At 37.2% G+C, this 27641-nt stretch overlaps 1 protein-coding gene and 1 long non-coding RNA gene across 2 annotated transcripts in view; one reads left to right on the top strand and one right to left on the bottom strand.

The window, feature by feature from the left end:
- Positions 1-27641, bottom strand: part of DPH6 (diphthamine biosynthesis 6) — a 192961-nt gene that overhangs the window by 20267 nt on the left and 145053 nt on the right. The window contains exon 6 of the mRNA XM_043919412.1: positions 21331-21392. Coding sequence (XP_043775347.1) covers positions 21331-21392 — 62 coding nt within the window. The remainder of the gene's footprint in view (positions 1-21330; positions 21393-27641) is intronic.
- Positions 6692-27137, top strand: LOC122704569. Its single transcript, XR_006343889.1, has 3 exons — positions 6692-6824; positions 24807-24821; positions 27126-27137. It is a non-coding gene; the product is annotated as an uncharacterized LOC122704569 (long non-coding RNA).

Below are 27641 nucleotides of genomic sequence, written 5' to 3'. Positions count from 1 at the left end.
TCAATCCCTAGATAGGGAAAATACCTTGGTGGTGGGTATGGCAGCCCACTCCAGTATTCTTGCTTGGAGAATCCCAGGTATGGAGGAGCCTGGAGGGTTATAGTCCAAGGGGCTGTAAAGAATTGGACATGACTGTGATGGACAGGGAGGCCTGGTGTGCTGTGATTCATGGGGTCGCAAAGAGTCGGACATGACTGAGCGACTGAAATTAATTGAACTGAAGTGACCTAGCATGCATGTGTGATTTGATTTTTTTAAAAAGGGGTCAATTAAGGTAAGTGGAGAATCTATAGACATATTTGTGGTATGAGATGTTCAATCGGCTTTTCTAAAACATAAAACACTTGCTTACATAAGCAAGTGTTGCTCATATCTACATTACTCATAGAAAGTAGCAACTTCATTCTAACATAGTTCAGGTCTGTGTCTGGGTTTCAACTCAGTATTATTGTAGGCCAGCACCTACTCATTCCAAATACAGTTTCTGCAGTTCACTTTGATAGTTTTTCTGTCAATATCATTGTAATTGAAAATACTGGATTGGTTTTCCTAAGGTTTAGTTCCTTACTGAATTATTGTGATTCTTTCCATAATTTAAATGAATAAGATAGCAAACTATATTGAAAAATAAAAAAAAGTGTTTTTCAAGTTGCTTTTTTCCCACTAAAGTATGATATAAAGGATTAAGATGTTCCTTAAATAGTTTCAGTTGGTATATAAAAAGTGGGAGCAGACAATTGGTGTCATCATAACACCAGAAATATGCAAGATCAGCTACAAAACCACACCTTTGTGTTTTACATACAGAGATCTGAGAATGCAAAGGCATCTGGAGGAACTAATAGCAGATAAGGATAAGCTTTTCTGAGATGAGTGAAGATTCATGGTCACCTTCCTAATGGGGCAACAGACAGAGTAGAAGCAAAGCTCCATGGATGTGGGATGTCCATCAGCGTATGTAGAAAGCCAAACTCTTGTGGACCTCTGTGATGGATTATTAAGAGTCCTGAAGAGACCCAGGGAGTATGTATAGCCTACCAATTATTTTTCAGAGTCTTAACTAAGTGCACACAGTGGCTACCTTCAGAAAACTGCCCCTCTCCAGGGCAGGAGAGAGGAGAGACAGAGATCCCTTTGAGAACACATGCCCATCAAGTCTTTTCTATTGAACTTTCAAGGTACCAAGGGGTGGTGACAGGGCAGGAAGACTGAGAGATTTCACCCAAGACTTGGAAAGCCATAGAGAAGGCAGAGAAAGGCTGAGAGTAGTAAGCCCTCGAAAAGGCACAAAATGGTGGTGAAGGACTTTAAAACATGGGGACAGGGTAGGGGGAACAGGGAGAGAGAGATCTCTAGACTCATTGGAGAATAGATCACATGCCCTGATAAAGCGAGAATCTTTATCCTGCTTTCAAAACATTTCAAACAAGTAGCAAACTGAAACTAAACAAAAATCAAACCAGACTCACCTCAACTGGAGAATAGACTAAAAAGAATAAACACCTCAGACTAGATGTCACAGAGAGGAAGTGGTGTGACTTTTCTGGAGTAAATATTTACTTCAGTCTCTATTGTTCTTTTTTATTCACTATCTACCATAAAATATATAAAATAAATTAAGAGATAAAAAGTGAAAAATGTGACTGTAATCAGGAGAAAAACAAACAAAATAGAATCAAACCCACACATTAACCAAATATTGAACCCAACAGACAAGGACTTTAAACATAAACTATAATTATACACTAGAGATTTACTGGAAAAGACAGATAAAGTTTATGAACAGAGATTAATTTCAGCAGAATTGGAAAACTAGGGGGAAATATCTTTAGGTCCATATTCTGGTTCCAACATGTATTGGGCACAGGACCTGGGATGAACTGCTTGTTCTCTGAATTTCCACTTGCTTAGGGAAAGCCTGCCCTCAGGGGGATGCTATATTAAAAAATATAATACATACAAAGCTTTAAATCCAATGCCTAGTGCACAGAAAGTAGTTAACATATGTTATCCTTTCTCTATTAATTTGCCCTTCCCTTGGACCTTCTGCTCTTTATCTATATATACCTTCTTTGAGGATCTTGACTCCTACTATATCTATCATCTCTACTGCAAATGGCTCTCAAAGTGAAAACCTTAGTTATTAAACTCTCTCCCATGTATCTCCTCTCCCCACAACTCCAAATACTTATTGAGTGTTTTACTTGGGAGCATTGATAGGAAAGACTAGAGATCTCTTCAAGAAAATTAGAGATACCAAGGGAACATTTCATGCAAAGATGGGCTCAATAAAGGACAGAAATGGTATGGACCTAAGAAGCAGAAGATATTAAGAAAAGATGGCAAGAATACACAGAACAACTGTACAAAAAAGATCTTTACTACCCAGTTGATCACGATGGTGTGATCACTCACCTAGAGCCAGGCATCATGGAATGTGAAGTCAAGTGGGCCTTAGGAAGCATCACTATGAACAAAGCTAGTGGAGGTGATGGAATCCCAGTTGAGCTATTTCAAATCCTCAAAGATGATGCTGTGAAAGGTTGCACTCAATATGCCAGCAAATTTGGAAAACTCAGGCAGTGGCCACAGAACTGAAAAGGTCAGTTTTCATTCCAATCCCTAAGAAAGGCAATGCCAAAGAATGCTCAAACTACTGCACAATTGCACTCATCTCACATGCTAGTAAAGTAGTGCTCAAAATTTCCCAAGCCAGGCTTCAACAGTATGTGATCTGTGAACTTCCAGATGTTCAAGCTGGTTTTACAAAAGGCAGAGGAACCAAAGGTCAAATTGCCAACATCTGCTAGATCATTGAAAAAGCAAGAGAGTTCCAGAAAAACATCTATTTCTGCTTTATTGACTATGTCAAAGCCTTTGACTGTGTGGATCACAATCAACTGTGGAAAATTCTGAAAGAGATGGGAATACCAGACCACCTGACCTGCCTCTTGAGAAACCTGTATGTAGGTCAGGAAGATACAGTTAGAACTGGACATGGAAATGGTTCCAAATAGGAAAAGGAGTACATCAAGGCTGTATATTCACCCTGCTTATTTAACTTATATGCAGAGAACATCATGAGAAATGCTGTGCTGGATGAAGCACAAGCTCGAATCAAGATTTCTAGGAGAAATATCAATAACCTCAGATATGCAGATGACACCACCCTTATGGCAGAAAGTGAAGAACTAAAGAGCCTCTTGATGAAAGTGAAAGAGGAGAGTGAAAAAGCTGGCTTAAAGCTCAACATTCAGAAAACTAAGATCATGGCATCCTGTCCCATCAGTTCATGGCAAATAGATGGGGAAACAGTGGAAACAATGGCAGACTTTATTTTTTGGGGCTCCAAAATCACTAGATGGTGACTTCAGCCATGAAATTAAAAGATGCTCACTCCTTGGAAGGAAAGTTATGACCAATCTAGACAGCATGCTAAAACGTTGAGACATTACTTTGCCAAGAAAGGTCCTTCTAGTCAAGGCTATGGTTTTTCTGGTAGTCATGTATGGATGTGAGAGTTGGACTATAAAGAAAGCTGAGCGCCAAAAAATTGATGCTTTTGAATTGTGGTGTTGAAGACTCTTGAGAGTCCTGTGGACTGCAAGGAGATCTAACCAGTCCATCCTAAAGGAGATCAGTCCTGAGTGTTCACTGGAAAGACTGATGTTGAAGCTGAGACTCCAATAGTTTGGTCACCTGATGCAAAGAACTGACTCATTAGAAAAGACCCTGATGCTGGGAAAGATTGAGGGCAGGAGGAGAAGGGGACAACAGAGGATGAGATGGTTGGATGGCATCACTGACTCAGTGGACATGGGTTTGGGTAAATTCCGGGAGTTGGTGATGGACAGGGAGGCCTGGCGTGCTGCAGTCCATGTGGTCACAAAGAGTCGCACACGACTAAGCAACAGAACTGAATTGTTTTAAATAAAACATAGTTCTTGATTTTTCCTCAAATTCTTCTCTCCCTGCTCAATTTCTGTAATAGTTCAATCAAGTTTGAAATTCTGGAGTTGAGCTTAACTCCTTTTCCTTCTGCCACACAGCCTACATTTAAAATTTTTCTTGAATTTATTTATTGAATCAACAAATATTCACTCAGGACTTATTAAGTACTAAATCCTAGTCTATACATAAGGCATGTGGCAGTAAATGAGACAAAGTAAACACTCCCTTCCTTTCTAACACCTTTCCTGATCATTTTGGGCTTTAACTGTTATAGTAATCTCTTGTCTCCCTGCTTTATTTTCACCCCTCTCATCTACCATACATGTTATCACCACACTAACTTTCCTTAACAATATAAGAGATGGCATTCATCCACTCAAAAACTTATGGTGTCGACCATTGCCTACTCAATAAAAATCAAGGTCTATAAACTGAGAGTCAAAAGACTTCAGTCATTTGATCCCACCCTTCACAAGAATACCAAGACATAAAGCTAATACAATAGGAAAATAAAATAAAGATTCAAAAGAATCTTGACTGGCTGAAAAAAAACCTGAGGACTAAATCTTAAAAACTGAAATAAAAAGTAATAAACATAAACCGTATCATGCAGCTTCTTTCTGGTCTACTTACAGAAATCACTATTATTGCTTGTGGAATTGTCCTGTGCTGCCTTGTGACATATTTCTGTATTGCATCACTATGAATTTCAGTGTTTGTCATGAGACTATAAGTTTCTAAATTTCTTAAACCCTCTCAAACCCATAGTTTTCTCCCAGTAGTGTGTGTAGCACATGGTACTCAAAGACCAAATGACTCTCTTCTCTACGGTCAAGATATCCTGCATACTTCCAGAAAAGAGTCTAATTGGCCTTGTACTCACAGAAAGTAAGCCACCACCAAACAATTATCAAGTAAAAGGGAGGAAAGAGTTACTGATTGCTTTTGATATACCCTTGGAAATAGGACAAAATAGGATCAACATTTTCTGTTTCTGGAACTCTAAAACTAAATAAAATTTACACATGGTAGTCAATGCTTTTCTCATCTAACCCATTGAATCAAGAATGTTACTATTTTCACCCATTTTTAACCATTTGGGGAATGTTATACAGAAAAAGATTCAAATCAGATGACTATTTTATAAACTTAATATACCTGCTATTTTGTCTGACATTAGTCAAGTAGTCTCATCCTTCATATAAATGCAAAAAAATTAAAGCTGATAAAATCAATAAAATGAAACAAAATTTCAAAAGGATCTTGACCAGCTGGAAAGAAATACGTTGCTGTTTTCTAACCAGAAGCAATAAGATCAGTTTTTACTTGTGTCACAATATAATTTTCATTGTACAAAAGCATGCTCTTTGTTTCATATACATCTAAATTATTCTATGTTCTCTTGGATAAAATGTTTAGGGAAGGTGAACATTAATTTTTCAACTGACTATTGTTAAGATAAACTTTTTAAAACACATTTTGAACAGATGTGGCTGACTTGGGTCATTTCATGACTTATAAGAATTCCTTGGAGTCTGAGCATTTAAAAAGTGAATTCCTAGAGTTAATGTAAAGGAAACTACTAATATGATTCTATTTTTTCCTGGTACATTTATTCACATAAACATTCATATTCATAATAACACCATTTGAACTCTACTGATTATTGAACTAAAAAGGTAATCAGGCATCATCATTTTCCTGTTTAATTTTCTTTTTTTTTATCTTTATTAGTTGGAGGCTAATTACTTTACAACATTGTAGTGGTTTTTGTCATACATTGACATGAATCCCTTTAAAAGATTGTAATGATCATAGTTGTGAGAATTTCTTATTAAATCAAAATATTTCTTCTTTTAAACCTGTCTCATTTGCTGTTAGTAATCTTAAAACTGGAAAAAATAAAAGAAGGGCCAAATGAAATTGCACTTCCTTCATTCCTCCTACCACCTAGATAAAACCATGATGTTTATAGAACTCACCATAATTTCATATAAATATTGTATTTAACATATAAAATAATTTCACCCTGCATATATTCATTCATAGCAGTTATTAAAGAAGTATTTATTGAATGTCTACTATAGGTTTGGCATTGTTTTAAGTGCTGGGAATAACAATAGGAACAGACATAAATTTTGCATAAAACAGCTTACTGTCTGCAGGTACAGGCAGAAAGTCAAACAAGCAGTTACAATAAAGGGTAGGGATGGGTTTGGTGAATGCCTGAAATGCATGGGACTACAAAGCATGAGATCTAACTGGAAGGACCTCAAAAGGCTTCTAAAAGAATCTAAAGGATAAGTTAACCAGAAAAGTCCGAAGGGAGAGATGGAAAGAGAAAGAGGGAGGGGTAGGAACAGCATGTGTTAAGTCCCAGAGTACATGATGGGTACTAGAAATTGAAATAAGTTTGGCATTTGTAGTTCAGTTGCCAAGTTGTGTCTGATTCTTCATGACCCCATGGACTGCAGCACACCTGGCTCCTCTGTCCTCCACAGTCTCTTGGAGTTTACTCAAACTTACGTCCATGGAGCAGTGATGCTGTCTAACCATCTCATTTTCTGGAACCCGCGTCTCCCTTTGCCTTCAATCTTTCCCAGCATTAGAGTCTTCTCCAGTGAGTGACCTTCCAGTGCATATTCAGGATTGATTTCCTTTAGGATTAACTGGTTTGATCTCCTTTCAGTACAAGGGATTCTCAAGAGTCTTCTTCAGAAACACCGTTCAAAAGCTTCAGTGCTCAGCCTTCTTTATGGTTCAATTCTCACATCTGTACATGACTACTGGAAAAATCATAGCTTTGACTATACGGACCTTTGTTGGCAAAGTGCTATCTCTGCTGTTTAACATGCTGTTTAGGTATGTCACAGGTTTCCTTCCAAGCATCTTTTTAATTTTGGCATAGCCGAAGTATAACTAGATGAGTAATAGTGGAGAGATGAGGCTAAAAACCTAGAAAGAGGACAGATGTTACGGAGCTTTATAAGCCATACTGAGTTATTATCCTCAGGTCAATGAGAACCCATGGGGATGTTTTAAACAGAGAATTGACCTGATCTCATTTGTCTTTTAGAAACATCATTCTGGCTGCACATGGAGAATGGGCTGGAGGGCAGTAAGTCAAGAAGCAGATAGAACTGAGAGGTCGCTGGAGGAATCTTGGCAGGAGGTAAAGATTTCCTGAAGTGGGGAAGGAGCACTGAGGATGGACAGCAGAGGGCAGATAGATCGACAGAGTTTTTAGCAGGCTGAAATAAGTGAATGGAGAAGTGATGAAAGTTTTTTTAAAAATTAAGAAAAATTTGCAGCTTTCTGCATAGGGAAACTGGATGGATGGTGGTTCTGTTTACTGGTATTTCAGTACAAACAGCAATGGGCTGGGTCACTGTCTAATGACCTTTTTTGCAAATTTTATGTATCACGTCATACGACTGATGTCTCAAATCTTTGTGATTATTTTCCTGAGTCTTCTATGTTACTGTGTTTTCTAAGCTACTGCTAGGCTTTTCCAACTCCTTTCCTTCCTGCTGCTCCAAAATTATAAATATCCTTCATGATTCTCTCTATGCTATATTCTTCTATATTCATTTATTCCTCCTGATAGCTTATGCAATCCATGGGTTCAGCTAATCACCTTTATGTTATTCTGTTACTGCAAACTGTTGAACTGACGAACTGATGGTTTGTCAGTACTGATGAACACTGTCACTACTAACTAAAGAAAATTTGCTTTATGCATTGAAGTTAAGAAAATGATAAAATTATCTTATTTAATCTTCAAAATGATTTTTAAGAATAAAAAAGAGCATAGGCTCTGAAATCAGATATATTTAAAGCATAAATTCCGGTTCTGAAACTTCCCAACTCTGTGACTTTGGAAAAGTTACTCACCTTCTAAGTGATCCCTCATTTTTAAAATGTAAAAATTAATAGTAGCAACCTCATAGTCTTGTTAGATAATTAAATAACATAATGCATAAAAAGTACTTAGGTCAGAGCTGTAATACACAGCTTAACTATAAGAGTAGGTAAAGCACATATTGTAGTGAGGCACAGTGAAAGCAGCATTGTGTAATATATTAGTCAAAAGCAGTAGCTCTGGAGGCAAATTGTTCTTGGTTCACATTGTCCTTCATTCAAATCATAGCTCTATCACTTTGTAGCTATGCAGTCTTAGGTCATGCAAACTCTCAGAGCCTCAGATTACTGATCTGTACAAGGGAGAAGACACCAGTACCTACCTCACAGGAGTACTGTTTTCAGTAACAAAACCATGTGAAAAAAAGGTCTAATATATTACACAGCACACAATAGATACTCGATGAAATGGTTACTAATTTTATTTTTTTTCCTTTTCCAGAGACAAAAACTAAATTGATTTGCAAAGGATATGTAGCTTAGAACTAAACAAACCCATAATTTAGAGTTGTGTCCTGACTCATAAACTATAAACCTTAGTCTTTAGCCTGAACACCTCAATTGTGTGCCAACCTCATGGTTTTAAAACACATGCTTTGGTTTATAATTTAAAACTCAGTATGTTTAAGACCAATCTTATCATGTTCCTTTCAACCCTGTTCTCTGCAAACATGTGTGCTTCTTATTTCCCCAATTATTTGTGTGTGGATTAATCTTTGATTCTTCCTTTTCCAGCTTCTGGCCATTTGGTGCTAATTTCTTTGTCATTCTTCCATCAGAATCTTTGTTTTGTTCTGTGTCTCTATCCCTACTGTCAGAGGTTTCATGCTTTAAGCCCTCAGACCTGTTTCAATAAGAGCATCTTAGACTCTTTTTGATTTCCAGTTTCTTCTCTCCAAATCCAGGAATACTGCCACCACACTAAATTTCCTGAGATATCTTTTAATAATAAATACCCCTGTTGATGAGCCTTCCATATCTTATTTCTTACCCCAAATTGCTTGGTCCATCTCTCAAGGCCCTTAATGACTGGGGCCTAAATTACCACCTCACCTGGTTCTTATTAATCTACCAACATGAGCTGTTACTTTCATTTGAATAAAATCCCTTATTGTCCTTACATGTCTTCTTGCCAAGGAATCTACAGATTGATTCACTTTGTTGCCACCACCAATACAAAAAAGGTCTTAATGATCCAGAAAACCATGATTGTGTGATCATTCACCTAGAGTCAGACATCCTGGAGTGTGAAATCAAGTGGGCCTTAGGAAGCATTACTACAAACAAAGCCAGTGGAGGTGACAGAATCCCAGTTGATCTATTTCAAATGCTAAAAGATGATGCTGTGAAAGTGTTGCACTCAATATGCCAGAAAATCTGGAAAACTCAGCAGTGGCCACAGACTGGAAAAGGTCAGTTATCATTCCAATTACAAAGAAGGGCGATGCCAAAGAATGTTCAAACTACAGCACAATTGCACTCATTTCACATGGTAACAAGTTAATGCTCAAAATCCTTCAAGCTAGGCTTCAACAGTAAGTGAACTAAGAACTTCCAGATGTACAAGCTGGATTTTGAAAAGGCAGAGGAACCAGAGATGAAATTGCCAACATCCACTGGATCACAGAAAAAGCAAGGGAATTCCAGAGAAATATCTATTTTTGCTTCATTGACTCTGCTAAAGTCCTTGACTGTGTGGTTCACAACAAACTGGAAAGTTCTTAAAGAGATGGGGGTACTATACCATGTCACCTGCCACCTGAGAAACTGGTATGCAGGTCAAGAAGCGACATTTAGAACTGGACATGGAACAACAAATTGGTTCCATTTTGGGAGAGGAGTATGTCAAGGCTGCATATTGTCACCCTGCTTATTTAACTTATATGCAGAGTACATCATGAGAAATGCAGGACTGAAAGAAGCACAAGCTGGAATCAAGATTGCTGGGAGAAATATCAGTAACCTCAGATATACAGATGACACCACCCTTTTGGCAGAGAGTGAAGAGAAACTAAAGAGCCTCGAAGAAAGCGAAAGAGAAGAGTGAAAAAGCTAGCTTAAAACTCAACATTCAAAAAACTAAGATCATGGCATCCAGTCCCATCACTTCATGGCAATGAGATGGGGAAACAATGGAAACAGTGGCAGACTTTATTTTCTTGGGCTCCAAAATCACTGCAGATAGTGACTGCAGCCATGAAATTAAAAGACGTTTGCTTCTTGAAAGAAAAGCGATGACAAACCTAGACAGTGTATTAAAAAGAGACATCACTTTGCCCACAAAAGTCCATATAGTCAAAGTTATGGCTTTGCAAGTCATCATTTATGGATGTGAGAGTTGGACAATAAAGAAGGCCGAGTGCCAAAGAACTGATGCTTTTGAATTGTGTTGGAGAAGACTCTTGAGAGTCCTGTGGACTGCAAGGAGTTGAAACCAGTCAATCCTCAAGTAAATCAATCCTGAATATTCATCAGAAGGACTGATGCTGAAGCTGAAGCTCCAATACTTTGGCCACCTGATGCATAAAGCTGACTCAGTGGTAAAGACCCTGATGCTGGGAAAGATTGAGGGCAGGAGAAGGGGGCAACAGAGGATGAAATATTTGGATGGCATCATCGACTCAATGAACATGAGTTTGAGAAAGCTCCATAGATACTGAAGGACAGGGAGACCTGGTGTGTTGCAGTCCATGGGGTACAAAGAGTTCGAGATGACTGGAAGACTGAACAACTAAGTATAAGTTTCATCCATCCTTTAGACCAATTTAAGTGCTAAGACTCCCATGACATTGCTTTCAACTATTCTAGGTCAGATGGTCATCTTCCATTTTTAGCTTCCAATTATACTTATAGTAAATACCAACTGGGCTTTATCTGATCCAAATTATTAGGATCCCTCCTCATAAGACTCTAAATTTAATGCAAAAACAACTTTTTTACTTATTTTACAATACACACTCAATGAAATGTGAGGAACATGTTCATGATCATATATTGGAAGAGCTACTAACTATGGAGGACCTTCATTTCTTCTCTTTAACTGCAAATGTTAATGGGCTCTACTGCTGAGTCAAATTCCTTAAAGTACACCTTTCAGAATTCCCTTCCGCTAAAACCTTCGGTTGTTCATTGCTTTGATAATTAAATCCTCAATTCAGTATTCAGAATTTCTCACAGTATGGCTTCTAAACTTTTTGTTTCCTCTCCAAGTACTTAAGACATATTCCAAACAAGCCAGCCAGTCAAAAGTTCTATCCCCATTCTTAAAGTCCAGTATGGCTGTCAATTTACCTCTCAATTTATTCAGAATTCTCTCAACAACATACAATGTTTTCTTTGAAATTCTTTGGTACATATTTTATACTATCTTAGAGTACATTTTTTAATTTAACAGTTTTCATTATATTTTTAATTGGAGGATAATTGCTTTAAAATATGTGTTAGTTTCTGCCATACATCAACATGAATCAGTCATAGGTATACATATGTCCTCTCCCTCTTAAACCTAGACTATGGCCTCACTGATTCAATGAACATGAGTTTGAGCAAACTCTAAGAGATAGTGAAGGACAGGGAAGCCTGGCATGCTGCAGTTCATGGGGTCACAAAGAGTCAGACATGACTTAGGGACTGAACAACATTTTAATACTTCTTGTAAATTATAAGAGTCACTGAACATCTCAGCCTTACTAAAGCTCCACATATCCTTCCAACTCTGTTATATTGAAAATTTAAAATTTCCTCTCAAGGATATTCTACCTTTCTCTTAACTTTCAAGGTCAGTTATAGGTTTTCCTTTCCATAAGTTCAGCAGTGTAGGGAATAAGGCTTAAAGTTCTGTCTCTCACTCACAACATCAAATCAACTTTAGTGAAATTCTTTGTCTTTTGCGTTGTTAAGTGATAGGTAGCTGGGACTGTAAATTGTTCTTCTGTCAAACTCATAAGGAAGACAAGTTAACTCATATAAAAGAGAACTTGAAATAGAGCTTTAAGCTTGACGTTAGCATTAGTATCCTGCTTTAGCTCTTATAGCAGCCAGCTGAGCAGTATACTCCTTAGTCAATACATATCTGCTTACCTTTGACTCAAGACTAGAAGTCAGATTTCCCAATTCTATGTGAATAGTTCTGGAAAAAGTAACCAGATCTACATATTCAACATTTTTATATAATATAATATGATTTCACCTTCCATTTAGCAAACAACTTTTACTTGGATGATCTCTTGATTAAAGAGTAATCACTGATTAAAGAGTAACCTTTAATCTCTTGATTAAAGAGTAACCACTGCTGGTAAAGATAGTGAATTGAATCCACGCACCTACTCCCACCCGCTTCTAAAACTTCCATGGAAGGTATTTCATAAAAAGGCATAAATTCAAAAAAGATGGAGAAAATCAGAGAGCAAGCAACAGAATCAAGAACATTGGAACCTAAGCCAACAGGACAGCATGCAAAGGACTGACCCAATTTATACAGGAAATTAACTCTTTACTCTAAAGCAATAAAGTAAGGGATTGATGACACCAGTTACTTCTGGAAGTAAAGGGAAAATGTGAAAAGGAAACCAAAATAAGAGGGATAGATAGGCAGTCTGTTTAACAAGCAGTCAGATTCCCTAGATCCTTTCTTTCTTTTTTTTTTTAGAGACTTAAAAATTCTTTATTTTATTGAAGTATAGTTGACTTACTATGTTGTGTTAATTTCTAGTGTGCAAAAAAGTGGTTCAGTTATACATATGCTACAATCTTTTTCATTTTATTTTCTATTATGGTTTACCACTGGATGTTGAATATAGTTCCCTCTGCTATATAGTAAGACCTTGTTGTTTATCCATTCTATATAAACTACTTTCTATCTGCTAATCTGAAATTTCCAATCCATCCCTCCTCCACCAGCCCTCCCCCTTGACAACAACAAGTCTATTCTCTGTCGAGAGTCTGTTTCTATTTTGTACATAAGTTCATCTGTATCATATTTTAGATCCCACATATAAGTTATATCATATGGTATTTGTCTTTCTGACTTATTTCACTTCGTATAATCTTTAGGTCCAAGTGTGTTACTGCAAATGGCATCCTTTCACAATTTTTATGGCTGAAGAGCACTCCCCTAGATCCTTTCCCTATAGGCTGACAACCACCTCTACTTGACCCTGTCAGAACACTGAAGGTTTATTCTCTGCAAAGGGAAAACAAATGAACTAACCTGGGAGAAACAAGACACAGCTGAGGACAAAGGTACTATAACAAAAATAGAGAGATTCAGTTAATATATGCACACAAGATTCTAAGACCTCTAGCCATTTTCCTTGTCAACTCCAACAACAACAACAAAAACCTGCAGCATGTCTTCACGTTAAGAGGAGGCTGGAGAATCATTTTCTTTGGAGTATAACCAGCTCAGATTAAATGACCCATATATACTCCCTTCCAGTGAAACTCAAGGTCACAAAGCTCCATCCACATACTTAGGGCTTGCAATAAAACTTTTAGGTCTCCACTCTTAAATGTGAGTAGAACACCAAAGATTAGCAGAAACATCTATAAGATGAAAGATAGAGATCAAAATAGACAAAGGAAAAGACTGACTACGAAGGAGAGAAGAAAAATTATTTAAGGATAAAGTATTACAGATTAAAAAAAAACATTCAGAGAACAAAAATGTGCTTTTAGAAATTAAAAATAAAATATGAAAAAATTTAACTAAAAGTTTAAGTGTAAAATTGTGAAATTCTTCCAGAAAGAATAAAGTGATGTGGATGAAAATTAAGAGAAAAGTTAGAAGTTCAAGGAACATCTAAATAATAAGAATCCAAAGAAGCAAAATTGGGACTGGTTCAAAACTGGGAAAGGAGTACGTCGAGCATGTACATTGTCACCCTGCTTATTTAACTTATATGCAGAGTACATCATGCAAAATGCCGGGCTAGATGAAGCATGAGCTGGAATCAAGACTGTGGGGAGTCAACCGGTTATATCAATAACCTCAGATATACAGATGATACTACCCTCTTTGCACACTGTGAAGAAGAACTAAAGAGCCTCTTGATGAAGGTGAAAGAGGAGAGTGAAAAAGCTGGCTTAAAATTCAACATTCAGAAAACTAAGATCATGACATCCGGTCCCATCACCTTCATGGCAACTAGGTGGGGAAACAATGCAAACAGTGGTAGACATTTTTTTCTTGGGCTCCAAAATCACTGCAGATGGTGACCACAGCCATGAAATTAAAAGATGTTTACTCCTTGGAAGAAAAGCGATGACAAAGCTAGACAGTATTAAAAAGCAGAGACATTACTTTGTCCACAGAGGTCCATATAGTCAAAGCTATGGTTTTTCCAGTAGTCATGTACAGATGTGAGAGTTGGACCATGAAGAAGGCCGAGTGCCAAACAATTGATGCTTTTGGAACTGTGGTGTTGGAGAAGACTCTTGAGAGTCCCTTGAACTGCAAGGAGATCAAACCAGTCAATCCTAAAGGAAATCAACCCTGAATATTCATTGGAAGAACTGATGCTGAAGCTCCAATACTTTGGCTACCTGATGTGAAGAGCTGACTCATTGGAAAAGACTCTGATGCTGGGAAAAATAGAAGACAGGAGGAGAAGGGGATGACTGAGGGCTAGATGGTTGGATGGCATCACGGGTTCAATGGACATGAATTTGAGCAAACTCCGGGAGATGGTGAAGGACAGGGAAGCCTGGGCATGCTGCAGTCCATGTGGTTGTAAAGAGTTGGACATGACTGAGTGACTGAACCACAAAAAGAAAAGAAAGAGTAGGTAAACACCAGTGAAATAATTCAAGAAAATTTCCCAGAACTGAAATTTTCAAGCTGAAAACCCTTCCTGTCTAAGCACAATGGATAAAAACATTCATGCCTAAGACACAGCACATAAGACTTTAAAATTCTTGGTGCAAAAGAAGTGTCTTACATACTCTTACACAGAGGAGATGGAGAGAGAAATAAGTAAGGTTGCATATAAAGAGTTAGGAATAAGAATGACTTTGGGCTTCTCAACAGCATACCAAGCTGCAAGGGAATGAAGCAATACTATCAAGATCTGGAAGGGAAAATATTCCTAAAACAGAATTTATGACTTGCTAAAGAACCAATCAAATGAAAGGAAAGAATGAAGACATTTACAGATATGTATACTGTCTCAAAGAGTCCTGTGGACTCTCCCTTAAAAAGAATGTGCTTCACAAAAATGAGATGGAAACAAAGATAAAGAAAGACACTGAATCCAGGAAACAAGGGATCTAACAAAGAAGAAAGGTAAAGGGATCTCTTGGATTATGAGAAGATGAAGGATGACAGCCTTGTAACAGGCATAGAATGAAACTGATCCAAATTATATACATCAGGTCATAAGGCCCTGGAAAAGACTTCAGGGAGAGGAAACTTAAAAACTATTTAGTATGTCTGAACACCTGGCTAAGAGACTAAGAAACTGTCAGTGAGTAAAGCACTGAATTAGTGATTAGTACATAGCATACTGAATAAATGAATAAAGCAAGACAATTATAATTCACATGAAAATATATGAGGATCAAGAAGCAACAGTTAAGAACCTTGTATCGACCAGCTGATTGGTTCAGGATTGAGAAAGAAGTACGGCAGGGCTGTCTGCTGTCACCCTGTTTGTTTAATCTATACTCTGAGCACATCATGAGAAATGCTGGACTAGATGAGTTACAAACTGGAATCAAGATAGCTGGGAGAAACATTAACAACCTCAATATGCGGATGATATCACTCTACTGGCAGAGTGAAGAGGAACTAAAGAACCTCTTGATGAGGGTGGAAGAGGAGAGTGAAAAAGCTGGTTTAAAACTAAATATTAAAAAAACTAAGATCATGGCATCCAGCCCCAGCACTTCATGGCAAATAGAAGGGTAAAGGTGGAAGCAGTGATAGATTTCCTCTTCTTGGGCTCTAAAATCACTGTGGATGGTGACTGCAACCATGAAAACAGAAGACAATTGGTTCTTGGCAGGAAAGCTATGACAAACATAGACAGTGTGTTGAAGAGCAGAGACATCACTCTGCTGACAATGGTCCATATAGTCAAGGCTTTGGTCTTTCCAGTGGTCACGTATGGTTGTGAGAACTGGACTGTAAAGAAGACAGAACACCAAAGAATCGATGCCTTCAAACTGTGGTGCTGGAGAAGACTTCTGAGAGTCCCTGGGACAGGAAGGAGATCAAAGCAGTCAATCTTAAAGGAAATCAACCTTGAGTACTCACTGGAAGGACTGATCCTAAAGCTGAAGTTCCAGTATTTTGGTAACCTGATACAAACAGTGGATTCACTGGAAAAATCTCTGATACTGGGAAAAACTGAGGGCAGAAGGAGAACAGGGTATCAGAGGATGAGATGGCTGGATGGCATCACCAATGCAATGGACATGGACCTGGGCAAACTCCAGGAGATGGTGAGGGGCAGGGAGGCCTGGTGTGCTGCAGTCCATGGAGTCACAAAGAATTGGATATGACTGGGAGACTGAACAACAATACAGGAAAGGTTTACTATCAGAGTCTACTACTGAATGAGGCAGTGTTTTGAGTTTTTATAGTTATTGTCATTTAAACACTGACTATTCATACAACCAGAATTGCAGTATAACATGGGAAGATGGAATAAGGAAAAGGGTACACACATTTATTTGATGGAGACAAAGGGAGTAAAGAGCTAAATCTGCATAATCTAGAGTGAGAAATCAATAAATAGTGCTAAATTTGAGGGAAATCATTAAGTAATACAAAGACATAGAGGTAAAAATCAACCAGAAGACATGAAAGTGAGATGATGAAATAAGTAAAAGGCAAGAAAGACTCATAGGGTTGTTTACATAGCAAAGTATGAAAATCATTTGAAAGACTGAGTTCAACAAACATTGTAAAATATCACAAAAATAGGAATACTCTTCAAAAGCATTTAAAGAGCAGTCCAAAGCTTTTAAAATTTGATGTAATTTTATATTAAAATTCATCTCCTTTTTTGAAAAATGAGAAAATAATCCTGGGGGAAAAAGCACAAAAGATAAAATAATTTTTTAATCCATTGTTCATGTATCAGATAATAATTTAGGAACTTGAAGAAATTTAAGAAGCAATGGCTAATAGTTAATTTAGAGTAGTAAATGTATAAGCCTTGAAGTTTTATTTTTTGATCCAGAAATTATGATTCCTAGGAATTTATCTAAAGAAAGTAATAATCAGAAATATACATGAAGATTTACTTGGAAAGATAATAATCAGAATATTATTTATAATAATTTAAAAAGAAATAACTTTTTAATAACTTATTAGGTTGTTGAAAAAGTAACTGTGGTTTCAGACCATGAATTTTAAATCATTATAACTAGACTCAAACACATCGTTATTAATTAAAATAGAAACGATTACAATCAACACATTTTTGCCAATGAGGTAGAAGTTTGTTTATTCCTGTAGCATAAAAAGCCATGCTTTGGGATTTGATAAACTCTTGAAAAACATTTTCTGCCTCCTGCTAGTTGTGGAAGCATTTTCCCTACAAAAAGTGGTGGAGATGCTTGAAGTGGTAGCTGGTTGGTGAGAGGTCAGGTGAATGTGGTGGATAAGGCAAAACTTCTTAGCCCAATTTGTTCACCTTTTGAAGCATTGGTTGTGTCACATGTGGTCAGGCATTGTTGTGGAGAAGAATTGGGCCCATTATGTTGACCAATGCTAGCTGCAGGCACTGCCGTTTTTGGTGCATCTCATTGGATCTGCTGAGCATACTTCTCAGATATAATGGTTTCACCAGGATTCAGAAAGCTGTAGTGGATCAGGTGGGCAGCAGATCACCAAACAGTGACCATGACTCCTCACCGTCGAGCTCCCTTCTCCTTTGCAAGACCTCTGGAACCGCCACTACTCTGTGTGCTCATTAGCGGTTCCTGGGCCAAATGCATCGATACTGAGAGCTGCCTCCCTGCTTTATGACCCATTTTGAACTTGAATAAAAAAACTGCTTGTATTTGCTTTTTGTCTAACATCATTTCTATAGTATAAAATAAATATAAAATACACATCAAGTCATTAGCAAAAAAACATAAAGTAAGACGTGCATGAAAATGATGTATAGTATAATCACATTTAAGAAGTATTCCAATCAAATGGAAAAGTTCAACAATGCAAAACTGCAATTACTTTTGTACCAACCAAATAGAGATAAATATCCCCAAAAAGAATATATTCATATGTAGAACATGAATATGATGGAATCTACACAGCCATTAATTAATGTGTTTTCAAAGTAGATTTAGTTTTGTGGGGAAGTAAACACATCATAACACTATGAGGAAAAAAGGAGACAAACTATATGTATAGTTGAACCAAATTGTGCAAATACAATACGTACAAGTATTTAATGATATGAACTTGAGTGTACAACAAAAGCTCAGGAAATAAAAATCAGGGAATACACCAAGACGTTAGCAACATGCATCATGGGGCAGAAGAACTATGCTTTTTTTTTTTGCTACCTTATACTTCATCATGTTGCAAATTTGCAGTAATAGGTATTCTTACGTCTTATTAAAAAATATTTATCTTATTTATTTGTTTGGCTGTGCCAGGTCTTGGTTGCAGCACACAGAATTTTGATCTTTGGTATGGCATGCAGGGACTTAAGTTGCAGCATCTAATTACCTGACCAGGGACGGAACCTGGGCCCCCTGCACTGGGTGTGCAGTGTTAGCTACTGAACCCCAGAGAAGTCCCTTATGTTGTTATTTTTTAAATTTCCATTTATTTATCAATGAGAAAAGGGATGGGGGATGGGCAACATAGTGGTGGACAATTAAGAGCTACAAACTATCATATAAAATAAGCTATGGGATATATTAAAAAGTACAAGAAATATAGTCAATATTATTTAGAATAACTGTAAATGGAGTATAACTGTTAAAAACTGTGAATCACTACATTGTACATCTATAACATATAATACTGCACATCAACTAAACTTCAGTAAATAAAAAATAAAAATTCCCATTTATCTCTATTCCTTATCCCCTTTTCCATATCACAGGCAAATATTTAAAAGTATTCCATGTGTATCTTTTGTCTATGTCCTTGCAAATGTATTATTATTTTGTGTCCCTGTATTTTTCATTTATTTCAATGGTTCTTTTATTCATTCAGCACTTTGCTACCACTGGTACATTGACAGTAAAATATGAAGGGATTTGAAACTTGAGGAGCAGAGAGGGAATAAAATCGTCATTATGGAGAATGGGTAGAGAATTTTTCTAGTGAAATGTAAGACTGACAGGCTTGTGAGGAACTTGCTGAAGTAGAATAAAATAATTTCTGTGTTTAAACATCTTATGGTAACACACAGGTTAATTCACAATCAACATCATGGTAATCCTGAAGCTTTACTTGTCTTTTCTAAAAATAATCTACACATGCTTGAAACCTGACCTCACAACTTCAAGTTTTAGAAGCATCTTTTGCCAAAACTCCAGTCTCCTATCTCTGAAGTTCCCTTTCTTTTACCCTCATAAGTTTAATTACATTATTTATTTACACTGCTTTTATAGAAGCAAAATTTAGCCTGATGGTAGTGAATAGATGTGAACATAGATACGCTGGGCATAGAACAAATTACTATGAAAAGAGTCCTATCAGAGGGGCATGGAAAGCAACCATGTCCATCAGATAGACTTAAATAAATAATATCAAATTATCCAGAAATCAAAATAATTTGTCACAATTATACAATCATTTCAATTTTAATCTTTTATTATTTTCCTAGCTCATTTTCAAATCTTTTCCTAGCTCACTTCCAAATCTTTTACTATTTACGTCATTCATTGGAAAAGACCCTGATGCTGGGAAAGATTGAAGGCGGGAGGAGAAGAGGATGACAGAGGATGAGATTGTTGTATGGCTTCACCGACTCAATGGACATGAGTTTGGGTAAACTCCGAGAGTTGGTGATGGACAGGGAGGCCTGGCGTGCTGCAGTTCATGGGGTCGCAAAGAGTCAGACATGACTGAGTGACTGAACTGAACTGAATTGATTTTCCTAGCACATGTTAGGTGCTTAATAATGCTTAATAAGGGGCTTCCCTGGTGGGCTTCCATGGTAGCTCAGCTGGGTAAAGAATCTACCTGTAATGCAGGAGAGCCTGGGTGAATTCCTGGGTCAGGAAGATCCCCTAGAGAAGGGATAGCTACCCACCCTAGTATTCTTGGGCTTTCCTGGTGGCACAGCCAAGAATTTGCCTGCAATGCAGGAGACCTAGGTTTGATCCCTGGGTGGGAAGATTCCCTGGAGGAGGGCATGGAAACCCACTCCAGTATTCTTGCCTGGAAAATTCCATGGACAGAGGAGCCTGGTAGGCTACAGTCCATGGGGTTGCAAACAGTCAGACACAACTGAGTGACTAAGTACAAGCATAATGCTTAGTAAAACAAGAAATGAGTATTTTAGGGATTTCTAAGCATTTGGTACATAATGATAAGCCATAAAATAATCAAATATCTGAAAGAAAAAAGTGAAACACATACAGTTACCGACAGGTATAACTGCTAACAGTTCATATTACAGCATTGGCATTAACAGTGTCCAAGACAATTTGATGAAGAACACGGGAGGTAAAAATGGTAACTTAATAGAGGAGTTCACTTCTTTCACAGAAGTAGGGTGATTTTCTTTTTCATTGTTTGTAACTGTAAAATTTCAAAAATCCAAGTTACACTATTCTCGTTATTTCAGAATTGCCATACTAATACTAACATTTGACCCCTAACTCTAATAAAATATAATACAGTTAATAGAGTAAAAATAGCAAGATCTTTCTTTAATATTTAAAACACATTTAGACTTTGACAATGATAAACAGTTGTAACCTGAAGCCTTGGGATAATTTGTTTACTACTCGGCAAGTTAATTTCCTAATTGGTAAAAGAAAAGAGGTTAGATTAGATAATCTCTAAAGGAAATTTCCTCTTCCATTTCTGATGGAAATGCACCTGATCATGGAGACCCTCAGGGACTGTACTTTGAAAGTGAAAGTGTCAGTCACTTAGTCGAGTCCAACTCTTTTCAACCCCATGGACTGCAGGCTGCCAGGCTCCTCTGTCCATGGAATAAACCCAGGTCTCTTGCATTGCAGGCAGATTCTTCACTGTCTCAGTTACCAGGGAAAATAAAAGTAAACTTTTTGACAAACAATTTCCTTTTTAATATAGCTTACTTAATTATTCTTTTAGCAAGCTCAACAAAGTAGTCATAACTTTTGTAATTAATTTTAAACACTTTCATACCCATCAGAGGTTTAATTTTTTCACAAAGTTGTATCATCAATGTATCTGAGAATTTCTAAAAATTGATTGTATAACCAGCATATCATGGCATTATTTATTTTCCTCCTTTAGAAGCCTGTATTTTGATAAATACTCTAAATTCTTACCTCTAAGAGATAGGGCTCCATTTGATCCAAGGTTTTTCCAAGATGCTTATCTGGATCTAAACCTGCCAAGAAAGGTCAAATATTTTTTATGTAACTATTAAACTGGAGGTTTAAAAACACATTTCCATTCCCTTGGTTCCTCTTTGCCTAGTGTATATGTATTTTAAGTTGCTCTGATCCTAAAGCAAAATTTACTTTGCTAGTATTTATTTTTCTATTCCCCTTGGGTAACTGCTTTTCTTGCTCCTGAAAAATAAGTTTCATTCCAATTCATTTTAATTGCACTTCATCAACTACCAGATCCATTGTTTTCAATCCCTTTTTCATTTTTGAGGAACTGTAATTAGGATAAGAAAAAAAACTATAATTTCAAAGATATGAAATTTAAATCCAAGGCATTTTAATTATTATAATTTGTTTTTACTTACGGAGAAAACAGTGAGAATTTTTCTGACACACCTATTTTGTATAAATTTCAAACTTATTTGGAGAATAAAAGTAGAAAACAAGAGAGTGGTAGACTGTAAGCCTATATAATTAATTCACTTAATAACATATGAACAGAAATACTACCAAATTAAATGACAGCTTATTTTAATGACCACTTGTGTGACAGTGTTTTCTAAGAAAAAAAGAAACACTCTGAAAAATCATTACAGTACCAGTAGCATGTGCATAATCTCTGATCAAAGTGTTCCAACTGATAATAGCAGAGTTTATGTGAGTGATGGGGTATAGGTAGACAACTGTGGACAATATGAACTCTTCCTACATTCCAAAACTAATCTTCCAAGGGAAAAAAAACACATGCCACAATTCAGCTACGAAATGAATGAACTCATTTTAGATATTTACATCCATAATATTTGTAGCAGCTTAAGTTTATTTAAATATGCTATTTTTACATTTAATTGGTTTAAAACATTTAGCTTATTGAGTATACAAACTGAGTAACAATTTTCTGCTTCTAGTTGGCTGCCTGTTTTGGTAACATGATATTTGTTATAATCACATACAGAATAATAAAAGGGAAGTCAGATAAAGATTAAGGAATCCTATATAGTAAAGCCAAAGCAAACAACTCAAACTAGTAGCACTAGGTAGACTGAGTCAACTCCCTTCCTGGCACCCTTATTCTTGTGGTGTGTTCACTAAATGCAAAATTTCAGTTGGCTAGGTAAACACATTGATGAAGTAATCACTGACTTATTCTAGTCTCTATTCATGTAGACCACTTTTCAAAGTTTAAAATAAATAAGTAAATGAAATATTTTGAGAGAAACACCTATGTAATCATCACTCAGATTTAATAAACATTAATATCTTGCCATATTTCCTCCACAACTTCAAGAAATAAACACCATCAACATAATAGAATTTCACAGTATATCTACCCCTAATTAATCTATTTTCCCTAGTCTTTCAACATGAATAATCACTTTTATCAAGTATTTCCTAACTATGCTTTTAAAATTTTATTACAAGTGTACATGTCCAAAACAGTATTTGATGTTGTTCATGTATATCAAATTTTAACATGAATGATAACTTGTTTTTTTCCAGTTCCCATTGTTAATGAGAGCTTTATTTGTATTGATTACTGTGGCTCTGGTCCATCCATCTTTACTATTCTATTTCATTATGGAGTTTACATGTCCATTTTCCAGTAGGTGGACAGCTGGGCAATGACATTTCTAATGTCTGTTTTTCTACTAGGAAGAACTTTCTATGCTGCAGTAAATATGCATTTATGTAAAATTACCATGATAATATAGAAAAACTATTATATAATTGCTATTATATATATATTTATATCTATATGTAATCTTCAAGTCTACTATATATTGCCAAATTGCTCTCCAAACAAGTATTGTTACTTCCTACTTTCACCATCAAGGAAATAAATCCCTAGTTCCCATAATATGAAAAGTTTAATATCAGATTTTTCATCTTTGCCAATCTGATATACATAGACATATAAAAAATGTTTTGGATATTTGTATTAATTTTTACCTCATGATTACTATTAAAAATAAGCACTTTTCCATATTTCATTGCCCATTCATTCAGGTTATCACTTCTGTGAACTGCTTATTAAAATCATTTGGTTCTTTAAATGCTGTTTTACCTTTTATTTGATGATTCATTGTTCTTGATATATTCTGAATGCTAATTCTTCATCATTATGGGCACAGTAAATATTTTTCTAACCAGTGGCTTGTTATTACACTTTTCTATTGGGGGAAGCTCTTTTGATAAACATAAAAAATTTAACCTTATAGTAGCAAAAAGAATGGTTACTTAAAAATGTTTTTCCTTTGTTTTGTAATAAATTCTTTCCTTCCCCAAGGAAATAATGTGAGGAAATAATATATTTTCCTTTCAAAGTTTTAAAACTTTGTATTCACATTTAGATATTCAACATATGTAGAATTTACTTTCAGTTACCATAGCTGGAGTGTTAAAATTTTATCTCTTATTTATGGGTAAAGTATTGTTTGTGGAATCCTTTCCCTACCTCTGCCAAACACAGCATCTCCATCCGTTCAGTTCAGTCTCTCAGTCGTGCCTGACTCTTCGCGACCCCGTGGACTGTAGCCTACCAGGCTTCTCGGGTCCATTGGATTTCCCAGGCAAGAGTACTGGAGTGGGTTGCCATTTCCTTCTCCAGGGGATCTTCCAGACCCAGGAATCGAACCCAGGGCTCCTGCATTGCATGCAAACACTTTACCCTCTGAACCACCAGGGAAGCCCATGTTATTCCTTTCAAGGAGTCAGCGTCTTTTAATTTCATGGCTACAATCACCATCTGCAGTGATTTTGGAGCCCCAAAAAATAAAATCAGCCACTGTTTCCCCATCTATTTGCCATGAAGTGATGGGACCAGATGCCATGATCTTAGTTTTCTGAATGTTGAGCTTTAAGCCAACTTTTTCACTCTCCTATTTCACTTTCATCAAGAGGCTCTTTAGTTCTTCTTCACTTTCTGCCATAAGGGTGGTGTTATCCACATATCTGAGATTATTGATACTTCTCCCGGAAATCTTGATTCCAGCTTGTGCTTCTTCCAGCCTAGCGTTTCTCATGATGTACTCTGCATATAAGTTAAATAAGCAGGGTGACAATATACAGCCTTGACATACTCCTATCCCAATTTGGAACCAGTCTGTCGTTCCTTGTCGAGTTCTAAGTGTTGCTTCCTGACCTGCATACAGGTTTCTCAAGAAGCAGGTCAGGTGGTCTGGTATTCCCATCTCCAGAATTTTCCACAGTTTATTGTGATCCACACAGTCAAAGGTTTTAGCATAGTCAATAAAGCAGAAATAGATGTTTTTCTGGAGCTCTCTTGCTTTTTCAATGATCCAGCAGATGTTGGCAATTTGATCTCTGGTTCCTCTGCCTTTTCTAAAACCAGCTTGAACATCTGGAAGTTCACGGTTCACGTATTGCTGAAGCCTGGCTTGGAGAATTTTGAGCATTACTTTACTAGTGTGTGAGATGAGTGCAATAGTGCAGTAGTTTGAGCATTCTTCGGCATTGCCTTTGTTTGGGATTGGAATGAAAACTGACCTTTTCCAGTCCTGTGGACACTGCTGAGTTTTCCAAATTTGCTGATATATTGAATGCAGCACTTTCATAGCATCATCTTTTAGGATTTGTATGCATCTCCATACACATGCAAATCTGTCATGCTGCCTATAACTTACTTTAAAATATTTTGCAAAACCAATGAAATATACAAGTGTCTGTCTTAGTCTGCACTGGAGTGGGTTGCAATGCCCTCCTCCAGGGGATCTTCCCAACCCAGGGGTCGAACCCAGGCCTGCATTTCAGGTGGATTTTTTAAGGCCTTGAGCCACCAGGGAAGCCCCAGAGATGGTTAGTTGGCAACTAAAGGACTCTAATCAGAAGCCATAACTCCAGAGGCTATAACTTCTAGTGGTACAATTATATTTATGCTAGTTCATCAAGAGAAAGTTTGTTAATTAACACATGCTAGAAAATATTTTTCCTTGTGAAATTTATTTTAAATTTTATATATTTATTTATTTTGGGCTGTGCTGGGTCTTTGCTGCTTTATACAGCCTTTCTCTAGTTATAGCAAGAGGGGCTACTCGTTGCAGTGCTCGGGCTTCTCACTCTGGTGGCTTCTCTTGTTGATGAGCACAGGCTCTAGGTGTGTGGGCTTCAGTAATTGTAGCATGCAGGCTCAGAAGTTGCGGCATGTGGGTTTAGTTGCTCTGGCATGGGGAATCTCCCCAGACCTAGGACTGAACCCATGTCTCCTGCATTAGCAGGCAGATTCTAATCCACTGCACCACCAGTGGACATATTTTTAAAATATGTAAATTATATAGTACTATGTGCAAGACACTATGTGCAAGTGCTTTACTGAATTCTCATAGTGCAATAAGTGGTATTATTATGGTCCCTGTTTAACATACGAGAAAATTGAGGCACAGAGAAGCTTAGTGACTCAAAGATCACCCACTACCAACAGATAAACATCAAGATTCAAATGTAGGCAATCTAGCTGTACAGTTCAGGCTTTCAATTGCCAGACTATAGTGCTTTCCTAAATTGGGTTAAGGATGTTTACATCTATACTTCATTGGCTAAGATTTCTTTGCTGTTTTCATGATTATACTTAAACTCTGATGTTATATAGCATGAAAGACACCAAATTTTATACATATTTTGTACATATCTACTGAGCTGTGTTCTCCAACATCTTCACCAATTATCGATATTATTAAATTTAAGACTTTTGCTATTTGGATACAAAAATATTTATTTTCTAGGTATTTTTAATTGTGTACCTTTCAAAGAAGACTCTTGAGAGTCCCTTGGACTTCAGGGAAATTAAACCAGTCAATCCTAAGGGAAATCAACCCTGAATATTCATTGGAAGGACGGATGCCTTATGTCAGAAAGTGAAGAAGAACTAAAAAGCCTCTTGATGAAACTCAAAGAGGAGAGTGAAAAAGTTGGCTTAAAGCTCAACATTCAGAAAACTAAGATCATGGCATCTGGTCCCATCACTTCATGCCAATAGATGGGGAAACAGTGGAAACCGTGGCGGACTTTATTTTTCTGGGCTCCAAAATCACTGCAGATAGGTGATTGCAGCCATGAAATTAAAAGATGCTTACTCCTTGGAAGGAAAGTTATGACCAACCTAGATAGCATATTAAAAAGCAGAGACATTACTTTGCCAGCAAAGGTCCGTCTGGTCAAGGTTATGGTTTTTCCAGTGGACATGTATAGATGTGAGAGTTGGATTATAAAGAAAGCTGAGCACTGAAGAATTGATGCTTTTGAACTGTAGTGTTGGAGAGGACTCTTAGGAGTCCCTTGGACTGCAAGGAGATCCAACCAGTCCATCCTAAAGGAGATCAGTCCTGAATATTCATTGGAAGGACTGATGTTGAAGCTGAAACTCCAATACTTTGGCCACCTGATGCGAAGAGCTGACTCATCTGAAAAGACCCTAATGCTGGGAAAGATTGAGAGCAGGAGGAGAAAGGGACGACAGAGGATGTGATGGTTGTATGACATCACCAACTCGATGGACATGGGTTTGGGTGGACTCCGGGAGTTGGTGATGGACAGGGAGACCTGGCATGCTCAGGTTCATGGGGTCGCAAAGAGTCAGCCATGACTGAGTGACTGAACTGAACTGAACTGATGCTGAAGCTGAAGCTCCAATAGTTTGGCCTCCTGATGCAGAGCCAACTCTCTGGAAAAGACCCTGATGCTGGGAAAGGTTGAGGGCAGGAGAAGGGGACGACAAGGGATGAGATGGTTGGATGGAATCACTGACTCAATGGACATGAGTTTGAGCAAGTTCCAGGAAATGGTGAAGGACAGGAAGCCTGATGTGCTGCAGTACAGGGGTCACGAAGAGTTGGACACAACAGAGCAACTGAACAACAACTCTTGTATGTAAGAGTAAATGGGAGATGGAGAGTTAAAAGCCACCTTAAAACTAAATATTAAAATAACTAAGATCATGGCATCCAGCCCCATTACTTCATGGCAAATAGAAGGAGAAAAGGTGGAAGCAGTGACAGATTTCTTCTTCTTGGGCTCTAAAATTACTGTGGATGGTGACTGCAGCCATGAAGATGAAGACGGTTGGTTCTTGGCAGGAAAGCTATGACAAACATAGACTGTGTTAAAAAGCAAAGATATCACTTTGCTGACAAAGGTTTATATAGTCAAGGCTATGGTCTTTCCAGTAGCTGTGTACAGATGTGAGAGTTGGACCATAAAGAAGGTAGAGTGCCGAAGAATTGATGCTTTCAAAC

This window comes from Cervus elaphus, chromosome 12, assembly GCF_910594005.1.
Source record: "Cervus elaphus chromosome 12, mCerEla1.1, whole genome shotgun sequence".
In the NCBI taxonomy this organism is placed as follows: domain Eukaryota; kingdom Metazoa; phylum Chordata; class Mammalia; order Artiodactyla; family Cervidae; genus Cervus; species Cervus elaphus.
The sequence above is the reverse complement of the archived record's forward strand: the minus strand, read 5'-3'. Positions and strand labels throughout refer to the sequence as shown.